At 40.2% G+C, this 21,962-nt stretch overlaps 1 protein-coding gene across 2 annotated transcripts; it reads right to left on the minus strand.

Moving 5' to 3' along the window:
* Window positions 1-660: 660 nt before the first annotated feature.
* On the minus strand, window positions 661-21,677 carry CUNH5orf63 (chromosome unknown C5orf63 homolog). Of its 2 annotated transcripts, none has more exons than XM_021717495.1 (5): window positions 21,642-21,677; window positions 19,806-19,907; window positions 6,540-6,660; window positions 1,974-2,030; window positions 661-1,302 (listed from the first exon to the last, which is right to left on the minus strand). In XM_021717495.1, the coding sequence occupies exons 3-5, from the start codon at window positions 6,651-6,653 to the stop codon at window positions 1,126-1,128; spliced, it is 348 nt and encodes a 115-aa protein (XP_021573170.1). In that variant the 5' UTR covers window positions 6,654-6,660; window positions 19,806-19,907; window positions 21,642-21,677; the 3' UTR covers window positions 661-1,125. The 2 variants fall into 2 exon arrangements, with proteins under 2 accessions (XP_021573170.1, XP_008066045.1); XM_008067854.2 differs by lacking the exon at window positions 21,642-21,677 and adding an exon at window positions 21,485-21,550.
* Window positions 21,678-21,962: the final 285 nt, after the last annotated feature.

Consider the following 21,962-nt stretch of genomic DNA (forward strand, 5'->3'; position numbering starts at 1 on the left):
TGGCCGCTCCCGGCCACCGCAGCCTCGACCTGCTGGGCTCCAGCGATCCTTCCTCCTCAGCCTTCCGAGTAGCCAGAATTACAGGCGTGCGCTACCACGCTCAGCTAATTTTTTGATTTATTGTAGAGATGAGGTCTCGCCTGCCCAGCCGGGTCTCAAACCCGTGGGTTCAGGCAGTCCACTCACCTCAGCCTCCCAAAGGCACAGGATTACAGGCTGAGCCACCGAGTCCAGCTGTGAATCCATTCTTATACTGGTGGAACCTGGCTAAATATTAATAAGGGTGTGCAATGACATTTTCAATTCTTTATGTAGAATGGTGAAGAGTATTTTATCTTTAGATAACATATTTAGAAGTGAATTTTTTCCAAGATATTAAAATCTAATAAAGCTCCTATCTTATAATAAGTTGAATTAACTCTGTTGATAATAACTGAATAACTATCAAAGGCAGTCCTCAAATACTATGAATCAATGCAATGACTATGTGTAAAGCATGCTGAGATCTTTATATACATTTTGGGGGCTTAAGTCTTTCTTTTGTTTTTCTGAAATGACGCCTCTTTGACTAGGATAATTATTCTCTTCTACCCAACAAAAATGAACTCTAATTTTAAACAGGTATTTTTAAATCCCACTGAAAAAGACTTCATGCAGATGTATTCGTTAAAACATCCCTTTATTGACCGTGCACAGTTATTAACAATTCACATTTCACTTTATCTACTGAGTGGGAGAACATTTATTCTTTCATTAAAAAGTTAAGCCCTCCAGGGCAGCAGCAGGAATGCAGAGCCTTCTTCCTAAAAACGGCACTGCCCAGTGGCTGCAGAGTGCTTCTATATTAATGCAGAAGGGATAAGTAAGACAAATGGGCTTCTCCCTCCCTGTATCATCTCCCTCCCTGCCAACACACTCCTCTTATTTTTTAAGATGCCAATAAGTAAACAGTTCCCACATTGGTATTTCCATTAACCAGAACAGGAATGTGAACATTTATTTGGCACCACTGGGTTTAGAACATCCTTAGGGCTCTGAAGAGGAACAAAGGGGTTCGAACCCATGGGCATTTCCTCAGGCGGATGCCTAATGGAAAGAGAGGGTGGATAATCATGAGGGTGTTAGTCAGCCAGCAGTACTTTGCTGCTCAAGTTTCAGGAGCTGTTTTTCAAGTTTTGTGGTGTTTACTCGATGCATCATCAGAAACTGGCCATTCAAGTGAAAGACAGGAATGTCAAATTGATACCGTTCATACCAAGCAGAGTTTTCTGGAAGTGTGATGTCCACCTCCTGTAAAATAAACTGAAACACAAACAGACTAAAGCTCTGTATTTTAGAGAACATGGAGTGATACAACAACTGCTGTGCTAAACTGATCCCCAGATGATTTCTAACGCTGAGAGGTTTTCATTGCTGTTGCTGTTTGTTTCACGTCCACAATGATCTCATACCCCCGGTTTCCAAAACTTGTCTAGTTTCATTATATTCTCTACCTCCCAATCTTGCTACTTTTCTGTTACACCAGATACATTCAGCATCAGAGCACTACTCAGTTCCAATGAAATAAAACTTGTCTCACTTGGGAAGCAGGCTGAGAATCAGGACAGATGTGTTTGGTTTTTAAGAATAGAAAAGGTGTGATGGTTTGTCACATGAAAACACTTCCATAGAAATTACAAAGCAAGATAAAAGGAATGGAGACAAAAGTTTAAAGAAAGCACAGATACTGTACCTGCTAGTTAACTTTGACTCATAATAAGAAACAGAGTAAGAAAACCAGTGCTGCTCAGAGGAAAACACTTATGGGTAATGAGTTTTATGGTAATCAGCACTAAACTCTCTCTGAAGAATAGAAAGAAAATTTAAATGAAAAATCATTTAATCTCTTTTCCTAAAGAAAGGATCCAGACAGACACTTTATACCACATACAAATGCATTCCATATACATAAAAGCCACACTGTATTATATTACCCTGTTTTTATAAGACTCCAGTATTTCCTTGGCTTCATCACAAAGGGGACATGAATCCTACAGGAAGAAAAAAAATGAAGTCATTAAACACAAAGAATGGCATTTGGCCTAAGGGTAAAAAAACACAAGAAGCAGATTATACTTACTTTAAAGGATAGTTTTCTACCAGGTTAATTACACTGTTTTATTTCCAAACCAAAACACTACCATAGACTCTTATTAATAACTAGTATTTCTGTATTTTTTGGTTGTTTTGATTTTCCTCCAAAAATCAAGCGGTCATGGGTTCTCTCTCTCTCATAATAAATTCAGATGCTTACTACTTTTCATTGATCTAAGGACTTTGTCCTTCCTAGGTCAGGAGCCCCCTTGTGGCCTCATATAGTTGGCCTGGCTGACACCACCAGAATGGCTTAAAGTCCGTTCTGACTGGGAAGCACTGGGCCTTGCCCGCCTGTTTTTTCTAATCAGTCCACAGAATAAACCCATTATGATGGAATTAGGTAGTAAACTCCTCATTTTAAAAGGGGGAGAAAAATCTCTACTCACAGCCGGGCTCGGTGGCTCAGCCTGTAATCCCGCGCCTTTGGGAGGCTGAGGTGAGTGGATTGCCTGAGCCCGTGGGTTCGAGACCCGCCTGGGCAGCGAGACCTCATCTCTACAATAAATCAAAAAATCAGCTGGGCGTGATAGTGCATGCCTGTAATTCCAGCTCCTTGGAAGGCTGAGGCGGAAGGATCGCCGGAGCCCAGCAGGTCGAGGCTGCCGTGGCCGGGAGCAGCCACTGCACTCCAGTCTGGGCGACAGAGTGAGACTCCAACTCAAAAAAAAATAAATAAATAAAAAAAAATCTCTACTCACTTTGGGTGGTGACTGTTACCAATCTGTAATATTTTGCTTGTTTTCTTATTATAAGTCTCAACAACAGGTTTCCTGAACAAACTTCACCTGAAGAGCAAGCAAGTTTTAGTGTCCATTGTTGTTTGACTCTTAAACTATCTAGTGGAGAAGTCTGTTGAGAATACTGTGGCTCACTGGGAGACTATGAAGGCTTCTTAGCCCTTCACACTATGAACAGGGACTAGCTATAGGTTCTCTTGCATGAGCTCAAAATAGACTCTTCATTACTGATGCTTATATAAAACCTTCTTTTTAACATGACAGGAAAGATGAGCTATTATGTAAAAGAGAAGTACTCCCTCCTGCTTAACTCACAGCTTGTTTTGAAATAAGAACTCAGACCATTAAAGGGTCTTTCTGCTCCTAATTTCCTGGCTCATCATGTTGTTATTAGTATTAGCAATAAATAGATTATGAATACTTTGTAATGTTTGAAGATAATCGTTCTGAAATTTTCATCTTAAAAGCAAAAGCAAGCCGGGTTCAGTGGCTCAGCCTGTAATCCCGTGCTTTGGGAGGCTGAGGTGAGTGAACTGCCTGAGCCCGCGGGTTTTAGACCCACCTGGGCAACTTGGCGCGACCTCATCTTCACAATAAATCACAAATTAGCTGGGCGTGGGAGCGCGTGCCTGTAGTTCCAGCTACTTGGAAGGCTGAGGCGGAAGGATCGCCGGAGCCTAGCAGGTCAAGGCTGCACTGGCCGGAAGCAGCCACTGCACTCCAGTCTGGGTGACAGAGTGAGACTGCAACTAAAAAAAAAAAAAAAAAAGCAAAAGCAAAAGCAAAACAGAACATGCTAAATTGCAGAAGTGCCAAGTGTACCAAAAGTTTGCTTATATTTTAAAAACCTTAGAACCTAGATCAGAATTTTTTGTTTCGCTTTGTTTTTTAAACCTCAGGTTCATGCAAGTCGATACAAATTATACATGTTAATATGTATATGTATTTTTTATGAGGAAAGATTCATCAAAAATTTTTTTTTGAGTTGGAGTCTCACTCTGTCGCCCAGGCTGGAGTTCCGTAGCACACTCATGGCCACCCCAGCATCGACCTGCTGGGCTCTGGTGATCCTTCTGCCTCAGCCTTCCAAGTAGCCAGAACTACAAGCACGCGCTGCCATGTCCGGCTAATTTTTTATTTAGTAGAGATGAGGTCTTACCAAATTGCCCGAACTGGTCTCAAACCTGTGGGCTCAGGTAATCCACTTGCCTCGGCCTCCCAAAGTGCTGGGATTAGAGGCTGAGCCACTGAGCCCAGCCTAGATTCATCAAATTTTTAGCAGAATAAGAAACCAAAAAAGATAAGACCCAGTGTTCTGGACTCTTCTAATACCCTTCTCTAGGATTTTGCAATGCACTTGTTACTCCATCAGTAAATCACAGTGTGCATTTGTTGGGATGGCTGCCCGCACCGACTCCTCTCCATTGTTGCAAGAGCGTGGCGATTTTACTTCACAGGAACCACTCTCAGCATGTGGCTGACTCCAACCCTGAACAACGGTGGACCACCAGACTCAGGCTCAGCAACCAGCACATCCCTTAGGAATGGGCCAATCAGAGCCAATGGACAGCCATGTGACTTTTTTTGGAGTTTCTGTAGGTGTCTGAGATGTGAGATCTGGGGCTTGGGATTGTTGCGGTCATCCATGAGAAGGGCCAGGGTAAGGATGAATGTAAGCCAGAGGATGTTATGCTGAAGAGAATGGTAACATGCTTAGTTCCTAAATCAAGCTATTCCTGAAATCAAACCAACCCTCAAATCCTTTTTGTTTAAGTCTCTCTGGGAAATACTTTCCAATGGTTGAGACGTGATACTGTATTTTTAAGTATTTCTTGCACTGGATCGTGAACTCCTAAAGGTGGGGGTGATATCTTATCATGTGCCTAATAATATAGACCAAGTATTCAGTACAAACATTAGACTGAATGGAAGACTGGTGCCCTTTAAAAAAAAAAACAAAAAAACAAAATAGAAAAAAACAAATGACTTTGGCTATATTAGCTGCTGCCCAAACTGAAAAATAGTGCAGAACTGCTAGGCCAAGTGAGCAACTCTAGCCGAAAGGGATTATTTTATTTCTGTGGTTCTCACATACATTTCCCATCACAGACTCTCAGAAGATGAAATATTTTTGGTTCCACAATTTCTTTTATTTTTATTTTTTTGTTGGAGTCTCACTCAGTCACCCAGACTGGAGTGCAGTGGCCACTCCTGGCCACCGCAGCCTCGACCTGCTGGGCTCCAGTGATCCTTCCGCCTCAGCCTTCCAAGCAGCTGGAACTACAGGCACGCACTACCACACCCGGCTAATTTTTTTTATTTATTGTAGAGATGACGTCTCGCCAAGTTGCCCAGGCGGGTCTTGAACCCGCGGGCTCAGGCAATTCACTCACCTCACCCTCCCAAAGCGTGGGATTACAGGCTGAGCCACCGAGCCCGGTTGTTTCCATAATTTCTAACAGCACAATATATACTTTACAAATAGGAAAAGTTTAGATTGAATACTCTAAGAAATTCATTTTTAAAAACTAATTAAAATTTGTTATTAGATAACTGTCAGATATTTTCAAATTGCTAAAGTGGCTGGATTCTGAAAAACCTATTAAAAAGAGACCATTTTTTGTTTGAATTGTAATATTATTCACAAAAGTTTCTTCTATTACTCTGTACTTTATTTTTTATTATAAATCACACAAAGTGATGTTAATTAGCAAAAGAAATCAGTAATGCATTGTATCATACATTTCAGGGGAAAAAGCTCTTAAAAATTTAAAACTAGCTTTATGGTTTAAAACTAGTATTAGGGATAAGAAAACAAGTACAATCAATCCTCATTATTCATGGATTTCATATCTATGGATTTTTCTACTTGCTAAAACTTATTTGCAACCTCCAAATCAATACTCAAAGGGTTTTTAGTCATTCATAGACATGCACATGCACAGAGCAGTGAAAAACTGGAGTCACCCAAAGTACTCATTCCAAGCCGAGGTCAAACAAAGCGATACTCTGCCTTCCTGTTTCAGCTCTTTTTGTGATTTTCATTGGTGATTCTGCTGTTTAAAATAAGCCCCAAGCATAGTGCTGAAGTGCTACCTAGTGCTTCTAAGCATAAGAAGACTGGGATATACTTTATGGAGAAAATACTTATGTACAATAAGCTTTGTTTGGGCATGAGCCATATGTGCTGTTGGCCTGAGTTCAATGTTAATTAATCAACAATATATAAAAATAAGGTGTCTTTAAACTGAGACCCACATAAAACACGGTTATGTATTCGATCAATTGATGAATATCCTGTGACCAGAGGCACATGGAAACCCAACCCTGTATTTCCCCTAGAAGCAATGGCTCAATATTCACTAATTCAGTGTTCATGGTGATTTTATAGAACATAACTACCACAAATAATGAGAATTGACTATATTCCTAAATAATACATTTTAAACATCATATTACAACCTATTAACTATGTCAATTTACCCTCTGATAATTGTGAGACAATGAGATATCTGAGTAGGAAACAGAGTTACTGCTGTACGCTGACAGAAAATTTGAGGAGTAGGTCTGAATAAAGTTTATTCCATTGTCATTCCTTTCAACTTTGTCTCCTTTTTTAAATGTACAACGTTCTTCTTGCAACACTTTTACTTTTTCACTCTGTACCTTTGTGAATAAGGTCAGTACGGGCAGAGTTGTCTTACAGGCAGAGAAATTTCTTAAGAAGAGCCCAAAGGAGGATTTGGCAAGTTGCATGCGATTTCCTTGAAACCAGAGCATCTCAATTCTGTCAAAAAAAGAATAAACCAGTAAACTTTGCTTCTTACGATATGCATAGTAAGTTGAAGCTTATGATGGAATATGAAGGATTCAGAATTGTTTTCAAGTCCAGGAGTATCAGAGAGACCTGAAAATCTGGTACGTCTCCGTGGTGCCTCAACCTTCATTGTATTTCAAACAAAACAGAATTTAGAATGGAAAAAATCCATATTAGCGGATTAGCTATGTGTTCAATCACTTGATTTCTGTAAGTAAATTGCATGGGCTTGTTCATTTGAATACAAAATTAAATTTCACCTGCCAATTTTGCCAGCATTCCAATGATCCCCTAAAATGTGGAAGTTTCCAGAGATGATTTGTATTCACAAAGACAGCATATCTTTTTGGCAATCATTCAACATGCAGTCACTGTCATGGTGAAGAAAACAATAAGCATGAGGCAAAAATCCCCCGCTGAAGGTACAGGCTGTCTCTTATGAGGCCTGTTCTCCTCTGCTGCAAAAGATGCACAAAGCTATACTTAGAGAACTATAGGGGAGAATCAGACTGAGTTAACTTGTCAGAAAAAGAAATCTATTCAACTCCCTAAGAAGTATTTTAAAAAAAGATTGTCATAACTTCTGAAAATTTCACACACAAATGTACTAGTGTTTCTACCGGAAATAGTCCAATAAGAGCAGCTTGGTAACAGCAGCATGTCAAACACTAGACTTTGAAGCTCCCTCATCTTGCTACTTTGTTCAACACAAGACACACTAGCTGGGTGCTGTGGCTCACGCCTATAATGCCAGCACTTTGGGAGACCAAGAGGAGAGGACTGCTTAAGCCCAGGAGTTTGACACCAGCCTGGGAAAGAGCCCAGGAGTTTGACACCAATCTGGGCAACATAGTCAGACCCTGTTTCTACAAAAAAATTTTTAAAAATTAGCCAGGGCCAGGCTTGGTGGTTCAGCCTGTAATCCCAGCACTTTGGGAGGCCAAGGTGAGTGGACTGCCTGAGCCTGTGGGTTTGAGACCAGCCCAGGCAACCTGGCGAGACCTCGTCTCTACAATAAATCAAGTAGTTCCAGCTACTTGGAAGGCTGAAGTGGAAGGACCATTGGAGTCCAGCAGGTCGATGTTGGGGTAGCCATGAGTGTGCCACTGCAGCCTGGTGACAGAGTGAGACTCCACTTCAAAAAAAAAAAAAAAATTAGCCGGGCATGGTGGTGTGTGCTTATAGTCCCAGCTAGTTGGGAGGCTGAGGCAGGAGGATCGCCTGAGTCCAGGAGGTCAAGGCTGTGGTGAGCCATGATTGTGCCACTGCACTTTAGTGTGGGCAGCAGAGTGAAACTCAAAAAAAAAAAAAAAGATACCCTAGTTATTCCATTATTCTTTTTTATTATTATTATAAAGATGTAGGGTACAGTTATTCCATTATTCTACTGAGCCTCCAGCTTTATCCTTCAAACTATAAATATTCTAATTCCACTTTTAAAACACATATGAACTATTGGCTTTGTCATTTATCAATAGTCCAAAGATGAACTCATTCCTGGGATCATAACTTCTGAACTTGGCTTGACCCTATCTCTCCAACTTCACTTATCACTTTCTCTTCCCCTACCTTGGTAAGTTACAACTGCAGTTTCTCTTGCTGTTCCCTTTATACCCAAAGATAATTTTTTCTTCAGTATCTTTGTACTTGCTTTCCCTTTGCATGAAAAGCTCTTAAGTAGCTTCTCCCTGTTTGGCCTCGGCCTCATATCACCTCCTTGGAAAGGCCAATGCTGGCCAGCCCATCACTCTCCATCCTCACACCTTGAGTTTTCTTTAGTCCTCTGCTATAGTTTTCTTTTGCCATAAAATTATTTATGCTCCCTATATCACAATGAAAACTCTATAAAAACAGGCATTTGTTCACCCCTGTATCTCCAAGCACCCACAACTGACCTGGCACATAATAGGTGTTCAAACATTTCTTTGAATGTTAAAAGTGTTGAAGTGAGCCTTTCTCACCTTCTTTAATTTCACCTCTATTCCTCAACAGACACTCCAAGATACAACAGTCAATATTTGGCTCTGTTTCATACCATAATTCAAAATTAGTGTTCCTTAGGGCATCTATAAGATTCTGGGCTGAGAAGCTGCAGCTGGTTCTACCCCTCCACCACCACCTCGAATCTGGCCCTCCTCTGCTCCACAGAGCATGACTGTATTAATTAAGTGCTAATCTTCACTGGCGACCAGGCTTCTCAGTGTAAGATTAGCTTTAAACTCATTTCAAACAGAATGATATGACTGTAGAGACAACTACCAACTAATATCAAACTAGAATAAAGACCACAGGACAAAAAAAAATTGGATACTGATCCATAAAAACAATGATCTTGTCTTCACTCTTAAGCCCTTACTCGTGCACTTCTACCTGGATCTCCTTACTAACTAAACAATCCTCATAATGCATAAAAAAAGGATGTGATGAGAATTTTGTAAGGATCTGCTAGCCTGAGTTATTCCAAGGTGGAAAGTGGGTCTAAACAATTTCACAATATTCTATACTATGCTTAACTAAGTGTTAAGCCCTGGTATACACATTTTCTATAAATTCAGCAGAATTAACCACTCCAGTAGATGACTGTAGTTGGAGACACAGCTTCTAAACACAGCTTTGTCTACATAGGATATAAATGGGGGTGTGGAGGAGGAGGATGTTAGACATATTTACCCTAGGTAGAAACTTCTGCTTCAGTGGATTTGGGAAGGCTCTATGTAAACAGTGACACACCCTCCTAGGATGTGGAATTACCAATATGTATGGAGGAAAATAAAATAAAAAACTAGATTTATTAAAGGCAGAAATATAGTTTCTGAAAATGAGAAGGATTAGGTCATATATGCTGGTGACCTAAGACTACAACCAGGACAGTGAACTGCAGATACACATGCTTTTGGTGGAGAGATTTAAGATTTATTGATGTCTCGCTGGTAAGAAAAAGGAAAACTTGATTGCTTTTACCTAGCTGAGACTGAGGTGTTAGGGCTTTAAAAAAAAATTCACATTCACAATGAAAATCTGCTTCAGTATTTCCAACATGACAAAACACAGCATGTGGTCTTGGCTGCACCCAAGACAAATAAAACCTGTCATAGTAAACAGAGGTGTTATTCATTCCAGATTTGCTCCAATATTTGTTCAACCAACCCAGAGAGCTAAGTAAAGTCTTCAGTGATGCTATAACCATTCTGTTTATAACTGTACAACCATTCTGTTTTCCACTGTTATTCTCCATTTCTTTTTTACACACCTTAAATCACTTATACATGGCATATTTGTTTACCGAGAAATGCATCAGTATTACACAATTTTACTACTTGCATATTTTTCGAGTGCCCTAAGCTACATGCATTTTATCATATTGTTAAATTAACTTATTTCTTTGGAAGCACTGTATTATAAACTTATATTAGAGTCTGATATAAAGAAAAACTCCCTACACTTCTTCTAGGCAGATAAGCAGCTAAAATTCCTTAATTCCCAGAGTCTACTTAATTCTAGAAAAGAAAAAAATAGAATAAAAAATGACATACTTCAGAGGGAACTCTATAATATTCTTCTTAGAACATTTTACTAACTCTGTAAACCCTAACACCATTGCAGTCAATGTCACATTCACCGAACCATGCCTTCTTGAAGTAAAATCTTAATATGGGCTATTCTGTCAATGTGACATTTTCATTAGTTCTATTATTTTTTAGCACTATAAAAAATATCCTGAAAAGTGGTCTCTACCTGATAGCTCATGACTACACTTGTGAGAGGACAACATTTTTTTTATTATGTCATTGAATTTAGTCATGAAATATGTGTCCTTACTACAAACACAGACACAATTTTGTCCTTTGTATTTTGTTATATGCCTCTGTGATATGAGTAAAAAGAGCTGTGTTCATAATATCAAAGAAGCACAATTGGGTCACCTTTGTCACAGACTTAAAAAAAAATAACAACCAAAAGGCATAAGGCTGGATTTAGAATGTGCTTAAAACTAATTCCACAGCCTAACAATAAAGATGGTGACTCCTGCTGTTTCAAGTCCAGTTCCCCTTAGAGGCACAGATCACCCAGAAAGAGAAAGGGAATGCTAGCCTTTCAACAAAACTGAGGCTGACTTCAGTGGTCTTTACAGCAGAATCAAATACAACATGGGGGGAGGACTGACTGGGCCAAATCAGCACTCCTTGAAGCAAGATAAGGAAGATAACTTTATAGCATTTTCCCTGCGAAGCACTGATGGGCATACCATTAAGGCAACTGATTACAGTACAGTAAGAAGCCAGGGTCGTTTGGGTCTTTATTAAAGATTATTCATTTCTTGCATGCGGAGCTGCCAGACTATGGCTGTACATCACTTATGTGGGGCTTCTGGATTCTTCAAACACTATGTGTGTCTGATTAGAAAGGAAACAACATTCTTCTCGCTTTAGAGAAACTGACCTTCACTGACCAGAATTTTTATTCATACAAAGAATCCTTTGGCACACCAAATTTCCAAGCTCCCATGATCCTTCATCAGCCAGCTACAGTGTTAGTTCCTGTGCAAAATCAAAAAGTCTATAGAATCCCAGGTACTGCCTTGATTATTAACAGATAACACTGGAGCTTCTTCACAAAAGTATAATGTAAATTTGAAGCTGAGCTGACATTAACCAAACACTGTTACTGTAGTTTGCGCTGAACCTGTGTTCCATAAAGAAAGACACAGGGCTTCTGTTTAGTCATATGTGCCATGTGAGAAGTTAAGAGCTCCATTCCACATTCATTACCATCTAAGTATAACGTTCCTATTTTTACCCAAATGACTAGACACACACACTCCTCTTTTGGGAACAAAATCCATTATTTTAGACGACTGAAAGTTTATGTAATGAGGTGAGGCTGCTGTTAGGGATTCCTCTGGGTGACTGGGCTCTGCCTGATCCAGGAAAACAGGGACCACTGATGCCTCTTCAGTGCTCCTTGTGCTTTTAGTTAGTTAGCTGTGTCCAAACCTTCCTCTTTTCCAAACAAGCAGGAGCCTAGCCTGGGATCTTGGGAGCAAGGTCAAAAGAGCAAATGGCCTTTGTGGAGCAAGGAGTGACAAGGAGAGGCATCATAAAGGAAAATACCAAAACTGAAAACGGAGTAGATACTTTGAGGTGTCCATTTCAAGAGCTAAGTAGGAGCAGAATGAGGCTTCAGAACAGAAACAGAGAGTAGGGGGTCGAAGGCCCAACTTCGAGTGAGGCCCTAACTCATCAGCATGGGTGGGACCTCAGGTGCTTTCCTAGGGCCTCAGTCTTAGCAGTCAGCATACCTGGCCAAGAGCAACTAACTGCTAAGGAGGTGGATTCAATTCAGACAAATGTTGCAACAACGATCCAGAGCTAACTATACACCTGGGGGATCAGCTGTAAACAGTATGCTCGGCTTCAATCTGACTATGCAGTTTGGACTGCTGATTTGCTTCCACACAACACATTAAGTGTAAATAGGCCTACATCATGCCCTAGCCCCGGGGAGCGAGACAAAGCTCTTCACACCATGCTCACTCCTTGCAGCTTCTACTTCTAGATTTCAGTGTCAACAGGTTCACCACACAGGGGACCAGAGAAGCCAGTAGAGAATCAGTCTCCAGAAAGGACTGATTGATCACATAAGTACTAAGATAAAACCTCTTTTTATTTCCCTTTAAATTATTACTATGACAATTTCCAAGTTTCTAGATGTCTCTATCTCATTGTTTGGACTCAATGGTTGCTACGTCAATTTGCATTCAACTTTCCACACTGTGAAAAAGTTCTTGGATTCTTTCCTTGCCTACCCAAGATTACAATTTCACTGAAGATATGTGGCATTTACATATCCATCACTTAGTAGATACACGTTCCCTTCACCCCTTCTGGGTCTCAGTAAAATTAAGTCACGAAATTTTTTCTTTACCTGCCTGGTGTTTAGCCCATTTTTTCCCCTCCAAATAAAGCTCTCACATGGAGTAATCAACCCTACATGCTAGATACAAGAATAATAGATGCATTTCAGTGGAATCTGGAGAAGGGTGCTGAATTCTTAACTAATAAAAGTTATGTCAGGCCTCACAGTGATTAGTAGACCAATGACATCATTCACTCATTAGTTCCACAATGGGAATGGAAGAGGTAAAAAACTCATGAAGAGGTAAAAAAAATCTAGTCAGAAGACATGTACATGTGCAGGTAAATTAGAAATACAGGAGATATTATAACAGCGCCATATAATTCATATGAATGGAAAAGAAGAGTACTATGGACTAAAATTGGAGGTGGCTTCACAAGACAAATATCTTTAATCATTTAGGATTTGAATATGTAGAAAAAATGGGAAGCATTCCAAATCTGGGGTTAGATACAAAGGCACTGATACAAAGGAATTCCATAGCTATTTGATGGGAAAACTAGAAGGGGAAAAAAGGTTCTGCTGAAGAACAGTGGAGAATAAGTTTGGAAGGTGAACTAGAATGAGCCTTGGAGGATTTTTAGTGGTGGTTAAGCAATGTGTAATTTGTCATGTATGTCTGGAAGGGCTCTGAATGAGTGATGTGATAAAATCAGAGTTCTGGAAGATTAATCTGGCAGCAGCATGCAGAATGGACTGGAGAGAAAAGAATGGAGGTGGGAAAGAGGACTCAGTTACAATTCAGGTGTGGGATGAGTCAATCATTCCACAATTATGTAACGTTTTCCACGTATCAGATACTATTGTAGGTGCTGGGGTGCAGAGATGAACAAGAAACTAAGGCATGCTGCCTTCATGGGGTCCATATTCTAGAGAAGAGACTCTTTAATGTCAGACCATATCAGATAGTGATAAGCACAGGGGAGAAAGTAAAATAGGGTGAAGTGATGATGCCTAATGAAGGTTCTTTAAATACGGGATTCTCTGAACACGTGTTAAACTTTGAGCTGAGACTAAAGGAGGAACATTTCAGGGAGAGAAAATGCAAAGGTCCCAAGGTGAGGACAAACTTAACCTATAGAAACAGAAAGAATAGTATGGCTTGAGCATAGCACACAAGGGAAGAGGGGAATCAAGCAGGAGATGGGGTTAAAAAATGGTGACCTTGTGGGCTATGTTAAGGAATTGAGATTTATTCTGAGTACACTTAGAAGAGGGAAATGACAGAATCTCATATACATTCTTAAAAGATCACCTTAGCTGCTATGTGAAGAATGGATTGTTGGAGGCAAAACTGGGAGCAGGGGCCCAGTTAGGAGCTACAGCACTAGTCTGGGTGAGACAGGATGGCGATGTGGACTACAGTGGAAACAGAGCCAATAGGACTTTCCAATGGACTGGACATGAGGAATTGAAAAAAAGGTAGTAGTAAGGAAAATCCCTGCTTTGCTCTTGAGTCTCTGGGTGGATGGCAGTGCCATTTACTAAAATGAGGAAAGCTGAGGCAGGAACAGATTGAGGAATATGTGGGACGCAGTTAGGGACGTGTTGATGCTCAAGTAGAGAGTGACACAGACAGGTCTGGTACTCAGGAAATAAATCTAGGGCTGAAGATACAAATGTGAATCTCCATCGACTTAGGGTTTATATTTACAGCTATAGAACTAGGTGAGATCATCTAAGTAATATAAAAAAGACGAGGGCCTAAGAGAGATCTCTGGGGCAACCCAACATTTAGAGGTTGGATAGAGTGAAGCTAGCAAAGCAGGCAAAAAGAACAGTTGGTGAGCTATAAGGAAAACCAGAAAAGTGTGTCATCACAGAAGCCAGTGGGAGAAAATGTTTCCAGAATGAGGGAGCAGTTCACTGTCAATCAGAATGATAAGGGCTTAACTAGAATGGGGCAGTAAAATAATCTACCACAATTCAGAAGAGATGTGTCTGATCTTGCTTCAAAGGAATTAAATGTCTCCCCCTAAAATGAACTAACTCAAGTGACTCTTGCCAAATTTAACTTTTTTTTTTTTTTTTTTTGAGTTGGAGTCTCACTCTGTTGCCCAGACTGGAGTGCAGTGGCCACTCTGACTCTGACTCAAAAAAAAAAAAAGAAGGTATTTCTTGTGAGGATGGAAATAATGGGTTGGAGGAGAAGAGTGAGGCAAAAGTTGACTGGGTATCTTAAAAAGAGAGAATAAATATAAAAATCTTTGTACAAGTTATCAAAAGCAGAATACAGAAGGCTTAATGATTGATTATTAAATAATATGAAAAGATATTATTATTAATACTAATGATTCTATTGACTGAAATGTGCTTTTACTGGCCTTAAAATGGAAGAAGACTTAAATCTCTAGTAATAGTAGTTTCCAAAATAGGGAATTGCAAAACTGAATATTTCAAATAGAAAAAGCTGAAAATTTCATCTGTGAATATTATTTAGGAATTTTTAAAGTATGACATGACTGAATAAAGACCCAACATATTTATCTGCTACTAAGGATATCATTAAGTCCAGGCATCAAGTATTGGGTTGGTTTACTCAGGCTTCACAAAACTGTAAAACAACCACTTAAATTTAGTTTCTGAGAAATCAAGGTTTCCCCATGATAGGTTTTAAGCAAACACCAATTCTCTTCCTGTTGCTCTTTCCCAATACTTGTTTTTATTTCTCAAAGAGGGGAAAATTAAGTACCATTAATATTTTACCAAAGATATCCTTAATTCATGTGTGTCAAAAAAGCTGCTGTCTAGGTAATTGTAAAGTTGCATTTTATCGATAATCTTTAAAGACAAAACTTGATCCAAGTAGTTCTGAATAAATTGTCTAGAGAGGTCAAAATAAATTTAAATCAAGCCAGCTCCCACCAACTAATCAGTCAGGGGAATTAAGCATAAATCGTATTATTCTTCATTTCAAGCTTTAAAGTTAATCTTCATATATAGTTGCAGTTGGAATTCAGCATGTTTAAATTCCCTGAGTGCATTTTTAGGTAAAGATTTCATAAATATAAACCCCAAAGAGAAAGGCAACTGTCACTAACTAGTTCTGAGACTCTAGGCAAATAAATCCTCAGTTCATTAAGCCTGTTTCATCAAGCCTCAGTTTCATCAACTGTTAAATGGAAATACTACCATTTGTCCTGTTCTCTCATTTTAGAGACCCAGAGGAACCATGCCTGCCTGTGGCTTTGGGCCTCAAACATTCTCCTGATAAGAGAAGAGGAAATCGCATGCTAACCAAATGCCAAGGGAATAGCTTAAAACTGCACAAAGCCTTGAGCAAAGAATCTGAAGTAGTTTTTAACCTGCAGAAGCCTAGGACACTCAGTCCTTTAAAGGGGACCCAAATTCACTTACAGGTCTAGGCAGAAATGTAAAGGCACTGCTCATTGCAAACTCTCTTTTCTTATTCCTCAATCATAACTGGGAAGCCAGTGTGTCAAAAAGGACTGAGTTGAGAATTGGGAAGGTGACACTAAGGCACTCATCTTGCACCTATTTAAGCATCTGAGATAAAAAATGCCCCCCCCCCAGAAAATAAATAATGCATTTTTAATGAAAGATCCTCTTCATCTTGGCATTCTCCTCCATGTCCAGAAGCACTGCTGTCTTTGCCTTGGCTGTAGCAAGCTGTCAAATGTGAGGTAGAAGGAGAGAGCAGTCTTCAGTGTGGGTAAGAGTTTGTTTTAGCATCTTTAGACCTTTCCAGATCATTGCTTCAGAGGAGTCTACTTGGTAATAGGGTTGGTGCACATAACAATGTCAGGAAAAGTTTCCAGAAAAACAATCAGCTAAGAAAAATAAAATGATGGTGCTAATGAAGAACAGTGACGTATTCTCACGCTACACCCCTTCTAGCTTCCAGGAGTCCAAAGGGAATTCTAGAAAAATTCCTGCTAACCAATGGGGTTTGCACATACTGCACCCCTCCCCTCCATCCTCAACCCCAAAGATACTGACTCAGCAACTGGCCCAGAGCCAGAGCAGCATATTCCAAATTGAGAGTGTGCAACAATGTTCAGTTCAATTATGACATATGGCTGCAAAGCTGTTTCTGAAAGCCAAGAAAACCAGAATAATGTGGCTGGGTGATATCATACATGAGAGCTTAATAGAGTTTAAAAACCAATTAGAAAATTCCTTCATTCCATAAAGATAGTATTAAGAAGAGGGCAAAATCATTCTAGTTCAAGGGATGGGAACAAAATATATAAAGAATTATGCAGACTCTTTTCCACATTATCCTTCTTAACTAACATGACCCATTCCCCTTTGAAGATATCTCCGATACTTAATACTGACCCAGAAAGAAGCAAATTTCATTAAAGCATCTTAGTCTTATTGTGCTCAGCTAGTAATGCCAGTTTCCTTGCTATTTCAAAAGCACACAATCTCATTTCCAAAAGCAACTGCTTGCAGTTCAAAAACTGTCCACCCAAGCAATGTCTTCCCTTTGTCACTAATATTCTACCCATTTCCACTTCTTCTTGCCAAAGAGATGAAATTATCCTCAGGCCCACACAAAATCTAAAAGGTATTTCATTCATTTCTAGCCATGTCGTAGCAAATGACTCTGGATATTTGAGTTGTTAAAGCCAGCATTACCCTGGACTTGTGATACCAAGAAGATCTAGGCCTGTAGAAGTACAGTGTTCAATCTAAATGTTGGGAACCATCCACTCTTGACACGAGGCCCTGGCAACCCTCAGTTTTGTGAGATTCTACAATCTTCTGAGTCCTATTTTTTTTTTGTTTGAGTTGGAGTCTCACTCTGTCACCCACTGGAGTGCAGTGGCCGCTCCCGGCAACCTCGACCTGCTGGGCTCCGGTGATCCTTCTGCCTCAGCCTTCTGAGTAGCCGGAATTACAGACATGCGCTACCACGCCCAGCTAATTTTTTGATTTATTGTAGAGATGAGGTCTCACTGCCCAGGCAGGTTTCGAACCCGCGGGCTCAGGCAATCCACTCACCTCAGCCTCCCAAAGCGCGGGATTACAGGCTGAGCCACCGAGCCCGGCTCTATTCTATTTTTTAACAGCAATCACTGATAGATTAAAAAAAATTTTTTTTGAAATTGGGAAGTCACTTTGGAGATTTCCCTTGCTTTATGGATTAGGAACTAATGCCTAACCTTTCACAATACATTTTTTGTTGATGTATCTAGATTTTCTTCTTGAATAACCCATTGTATTTTTATAATGAGACCAACACAGAATTTGAGAACCAGAAAGGATCCCCATGTTCAGCCTCCTTTCTTCAAAAAAAAAAACAAAACTCAAAAAACTTTACATATTAATCATTAGAGTATACTAAATAACAGATACCATATTTTATATAAGTCCTAATTTAAGGTTGGAGCAAATGAAGATAGTCTTAGCTTTAGATGGCAGAATTATTTTATCATAAGAATGAGGTTTTGTTCTCTAAATCTAAAAAGATTCATATTAATTTCAATTTTGCACCTGGAGAAAAAGCTGAATTTAGATCTCTTTTTTTTCCAGACTTATGTCCTAAATTGCCTCACCTGACTGAGTTTCTATCAAATAAAAGTATCCTTTCTCTTGGCTGAGTAGAAGGACTACATGTTTTAAGAAGTAAAGGGTTGGTTGGGCAAGGTGGCTTACACCTGTAATCCCAGCACTTTGGGAGGCCAAGGTTAGAGGATTGCCTAAGCCCAGGGGTTCAAAACCAGCCTGAGCAAACTGGCGAGGACTTGTCTCCACAATAAATAAATACATTAATTAACTGGGTGTGATGGCATATGCCTGTAATTCCAGCTACTTGAAAGACTGAGGTGGAAGAATAACCTGAGCCCAGCAGGTCAAGGCTGTGTGGCTGGGAGGGTGCCACTAAACTCCAGCCTGAGAAACAGAGTAAGACTCTAACTCAAAAAAAAAGGAAAAAAAGGGCTAAAAAAAATCAAATAATTCAATGTCATGTCCTTCCCTCCTGACTAAACTCAAAATCATTTCCCCACTATTTTATGATTAATATAAAAAAGTACTGAAACAATGAGAGGAAATTCACTTGTTTCCAGTTGTAACAATCTGATTTCTGCTGCAATCCCATTGGCAACAGAAGAAAGCTGTATATACCACATGACTGTCCTGATACAACACAAAAGAGCTGTCAACTTTGAACTCCTTTGGAATGTTATTAGTAAAGTAGAAAAGACAAGTGTGGATTTCCTTCAATACTATTTGGGTAACCTAGACTTAAAATAGTGACCACATTTAGGTCCTCTAGCCTTAAGACAGGACCAAACCAAGATACTGGTGCCCTCAGGAACCTAATAATGTGCTGCACCTTCAAATGGATATTCTTCAAATATTTGCTGAACAGGTGTTTGGGTGAGGAGCTGAACACCGCAGGCCTGAAGGAAATGTGAGGACAGCGCTGGTGGAATCTTTTAGCTTATGTATTGCACTCAACATGACAAAGGCCCAGGAACTGACTAGGCCAGATCTCCTTGGAAGGCAGTTTGATGACCATGTAATGGATTCTCAAATACACCCTTCCCTGCTCCGAGCTGTTTAGTAAAGCATTACTTTTAACTGCATCTAGTAACCCCATGAAACGAGGTTATTGTTTTATATATTTTTTCTCTATCTTCTTGCATTCTCAATGATGTTCTTATGCTCCTTATAGATTCAGTTTCCCTTCAGGGGATGTCTTTTAATTCCTATAGCATGTACGGAGCATTTGCAATGTGCCAGGCACTGTGTCACGAACCAGGAATATAAAAGCGATTAAGATATTGTCCCTGCCCCGAAGGAACTCACACCTTGGTCAGGAGAAAGACTGACAAACAAGTAACACAATACCACAGCAATGGAGGCTATGACCGTAAGAAGTCTGTTACTAGATATTACTGGTGAAATGGTCTGATATCCTTGGAGATGGATATTTTCTAAAAATAGCTACTTTGAGTTTTCCTTTCATTTCTAGAAACTTTAACTCTGGAAATGATTGGAATAAAAAGAGAATAATGTTTTCATTACTCTCCATCCCCGTCCATCCCTGTGACTATACTGGGATGGGGAATTAGGGATGTAGAATCATATCTATGCTAAACTTAGCCAAATCTTTTCATTTTGCATATTCCCAAATTATTTCGTTCCTAGAACTTACTATGCAATACTAGGAGAAGGATGAAGGAAGCTCATCTACTGCCTGCTATCTGTATAGCTACACATACCTGATCCAGATGGTTTTTCTCCTTCGAAATAATTGCAAACAAGATTAAAACTGCATTCAGGAACTAGTCCAGCTGGCTTTTGGCCTTCTCCGATGTACACTCCTTGAATAAAATAGTGGCAAAAATTAGATTTAAAATAGGGAACATAAAAAAACCTCACTGCTTGTACCAGATCACCTCAAGGTCCTGCTATGTTTGAAACCCCAGGTCCTAGCATTAGAGTAACTGAATGCATATGCCAGCTAGAATATACACAAGTTATGAAATATAAAAACTTTAACAATAAAAAGTAACATTTTAAAGACATCTCTCACAGTGCCTCTGAGTATTTGGGAGCCAGGTATCTCGAACAAAATAGAAACACAGTCCAATAAATTCCCAAATTGGAAAAAGAAAATCCTCATTTCTCTTACTTACTTGCCAAGAATCCATCTAAATAAAACCACACAGCCACACAGTCCTCTTATAAAAGAGACCAAAAATATAGACATATATATTGATCCTTTCCTGGCAGGTGGCTACTACTGACCACAGCAAGTAGGGAAGAAAGAAAATCTGGGGATTCTGCCTGTCTAAAGCACCAGTCCCACCAATCTTAATTTTCATTAACAGGGCCTTTCTGGTTCCAGGCAATTCCTCAGCATAGCAAGACCCAGGTTACTGGGCTGTGACATTTCACACGGAATCATGATTAGTTCTGCTTTGCCCCAATATTACTATAAGCACTCTGTATTTCCAGGGTACACTTTTCCCCCCAAAAGTTTTAAATCTCTGTTATTAACCTATAAAGTACCTCAAGGTATACAGCTCCAAACAGTGGTAGAGAGCTTCATATGCATTTTTGTAAGCTATTTCTCAGAATATTTACTAAAAGACAACTGTGGCCTCTAATAGGAACCTTGCTCAGTGTCAGGCACAAAGAGACACAGCTGTAGCGGCTGCTTAACCAGGGCAACGTGTAGTTATAGGAGCCTCACTAATGCTGGGAAATATGCTATAAAGTGTCAGGGTATAACAGATCCTAGACACTACTGCTGTCCTTGAGGAACTAAGAATCTTGGGGCAAGCTAGGCCACACTGCAGGTTTTTTTTCAAAGGACTCTACAATATAAAGTAGTATATAAACACTGGCTACTAAAAAAAAAGAATAAAGATCACCTAGGTAAAAGTCTTTGATAAAGACAACCTTAGAAACAGTCACATGCCTATTCAATTCAATGACAATTTAGGGAGATTTTTCTACCCATGGACTTATTAAAAAATTGTATGAGTTGATATGTCAGGAGTGACTGACAAGGCTAACTATTTGTTGAGGCTGTACAGTCTCCATTTTATTCTCTCACTGTCCAGTACCCAGAAGGCTCCTTTTGCCCAATAAAGTGGAGAGGAGGCCCAGGCAGCTGGTCCAGAGACTCCGGGTACTCACAGTGTTCCCTGCTGCACCTTCCAACCTTTTCACCCCAAATAAAGGTCAACATGGCTGCTCAAAAATATTTACTTAAAAAGTTAGTGGACTGCCAAGGGTAATTATATTACCACTTCAAAAATTCAGTTAAACCTGGGACGAGGCATCTGTGAATCACTGAAAGAAGCATGAAGCATGTTTTTTTCTTCAAAAAGCGTCCTTTTCCCTTCCGTCTTTTATTTACTTCCCAGAGCGCCACCACGCACACACTCACAGGCGTTTGTAATCTCCCCGGTGCTTTATGGATGTATGGCTCCCGATTTAATTAAATTCCCTCTAATTGGCAGCGTGAGCCACAGCGAAGGGCTGACAAGTTACCCTTGACCGGGAGCCGCCAGCGCCCGCCCTCGGCGCGGGGCCACAGGATGCACCTGAGCCTCGCGTTGCCAGCGTCGCCGCTTCCGCCCCGAACCCCGCACTTCCGCCCGGAGCCCATCCCACGCCCCGCACTTCCGCCCCGCGCCCGCCTGGCGCCCGACACTTGCGCCCTTCGCTGTCAGTGGGCTGCCTGTGGCTGATTTTCCTCAGCTCAGATCATATTCCATTGCTGCTCTCAAGGGTGGCTGTGCCTATACCAAACCGTGTGAAAAGAGTGACACAAAAAGGAAGACTTTTTTCTTAAGCCACAGAAAAGTGATCCCGCGTTTTGGGAACCATTTAATGACGAGCCTCAGGCGCGGGAGACTTTTTGA

This window comes from Carlito syrichta, unplaced genomic scaffold, assembly GCF_000164805.1.
Source record: "Carlito syrichta isolate Samal-C Ts95f unplaced genomic scaffold, Tarsius_syrichta-2.0.1 Scaffold309791, whole genome shotgun sequence".
NCBI classification, from domain to species: Eukaryota; Metazoa; Chordata; class Mammalia; order Primates; family Tarsiidae; genus Carlito; species Carlito syrichta.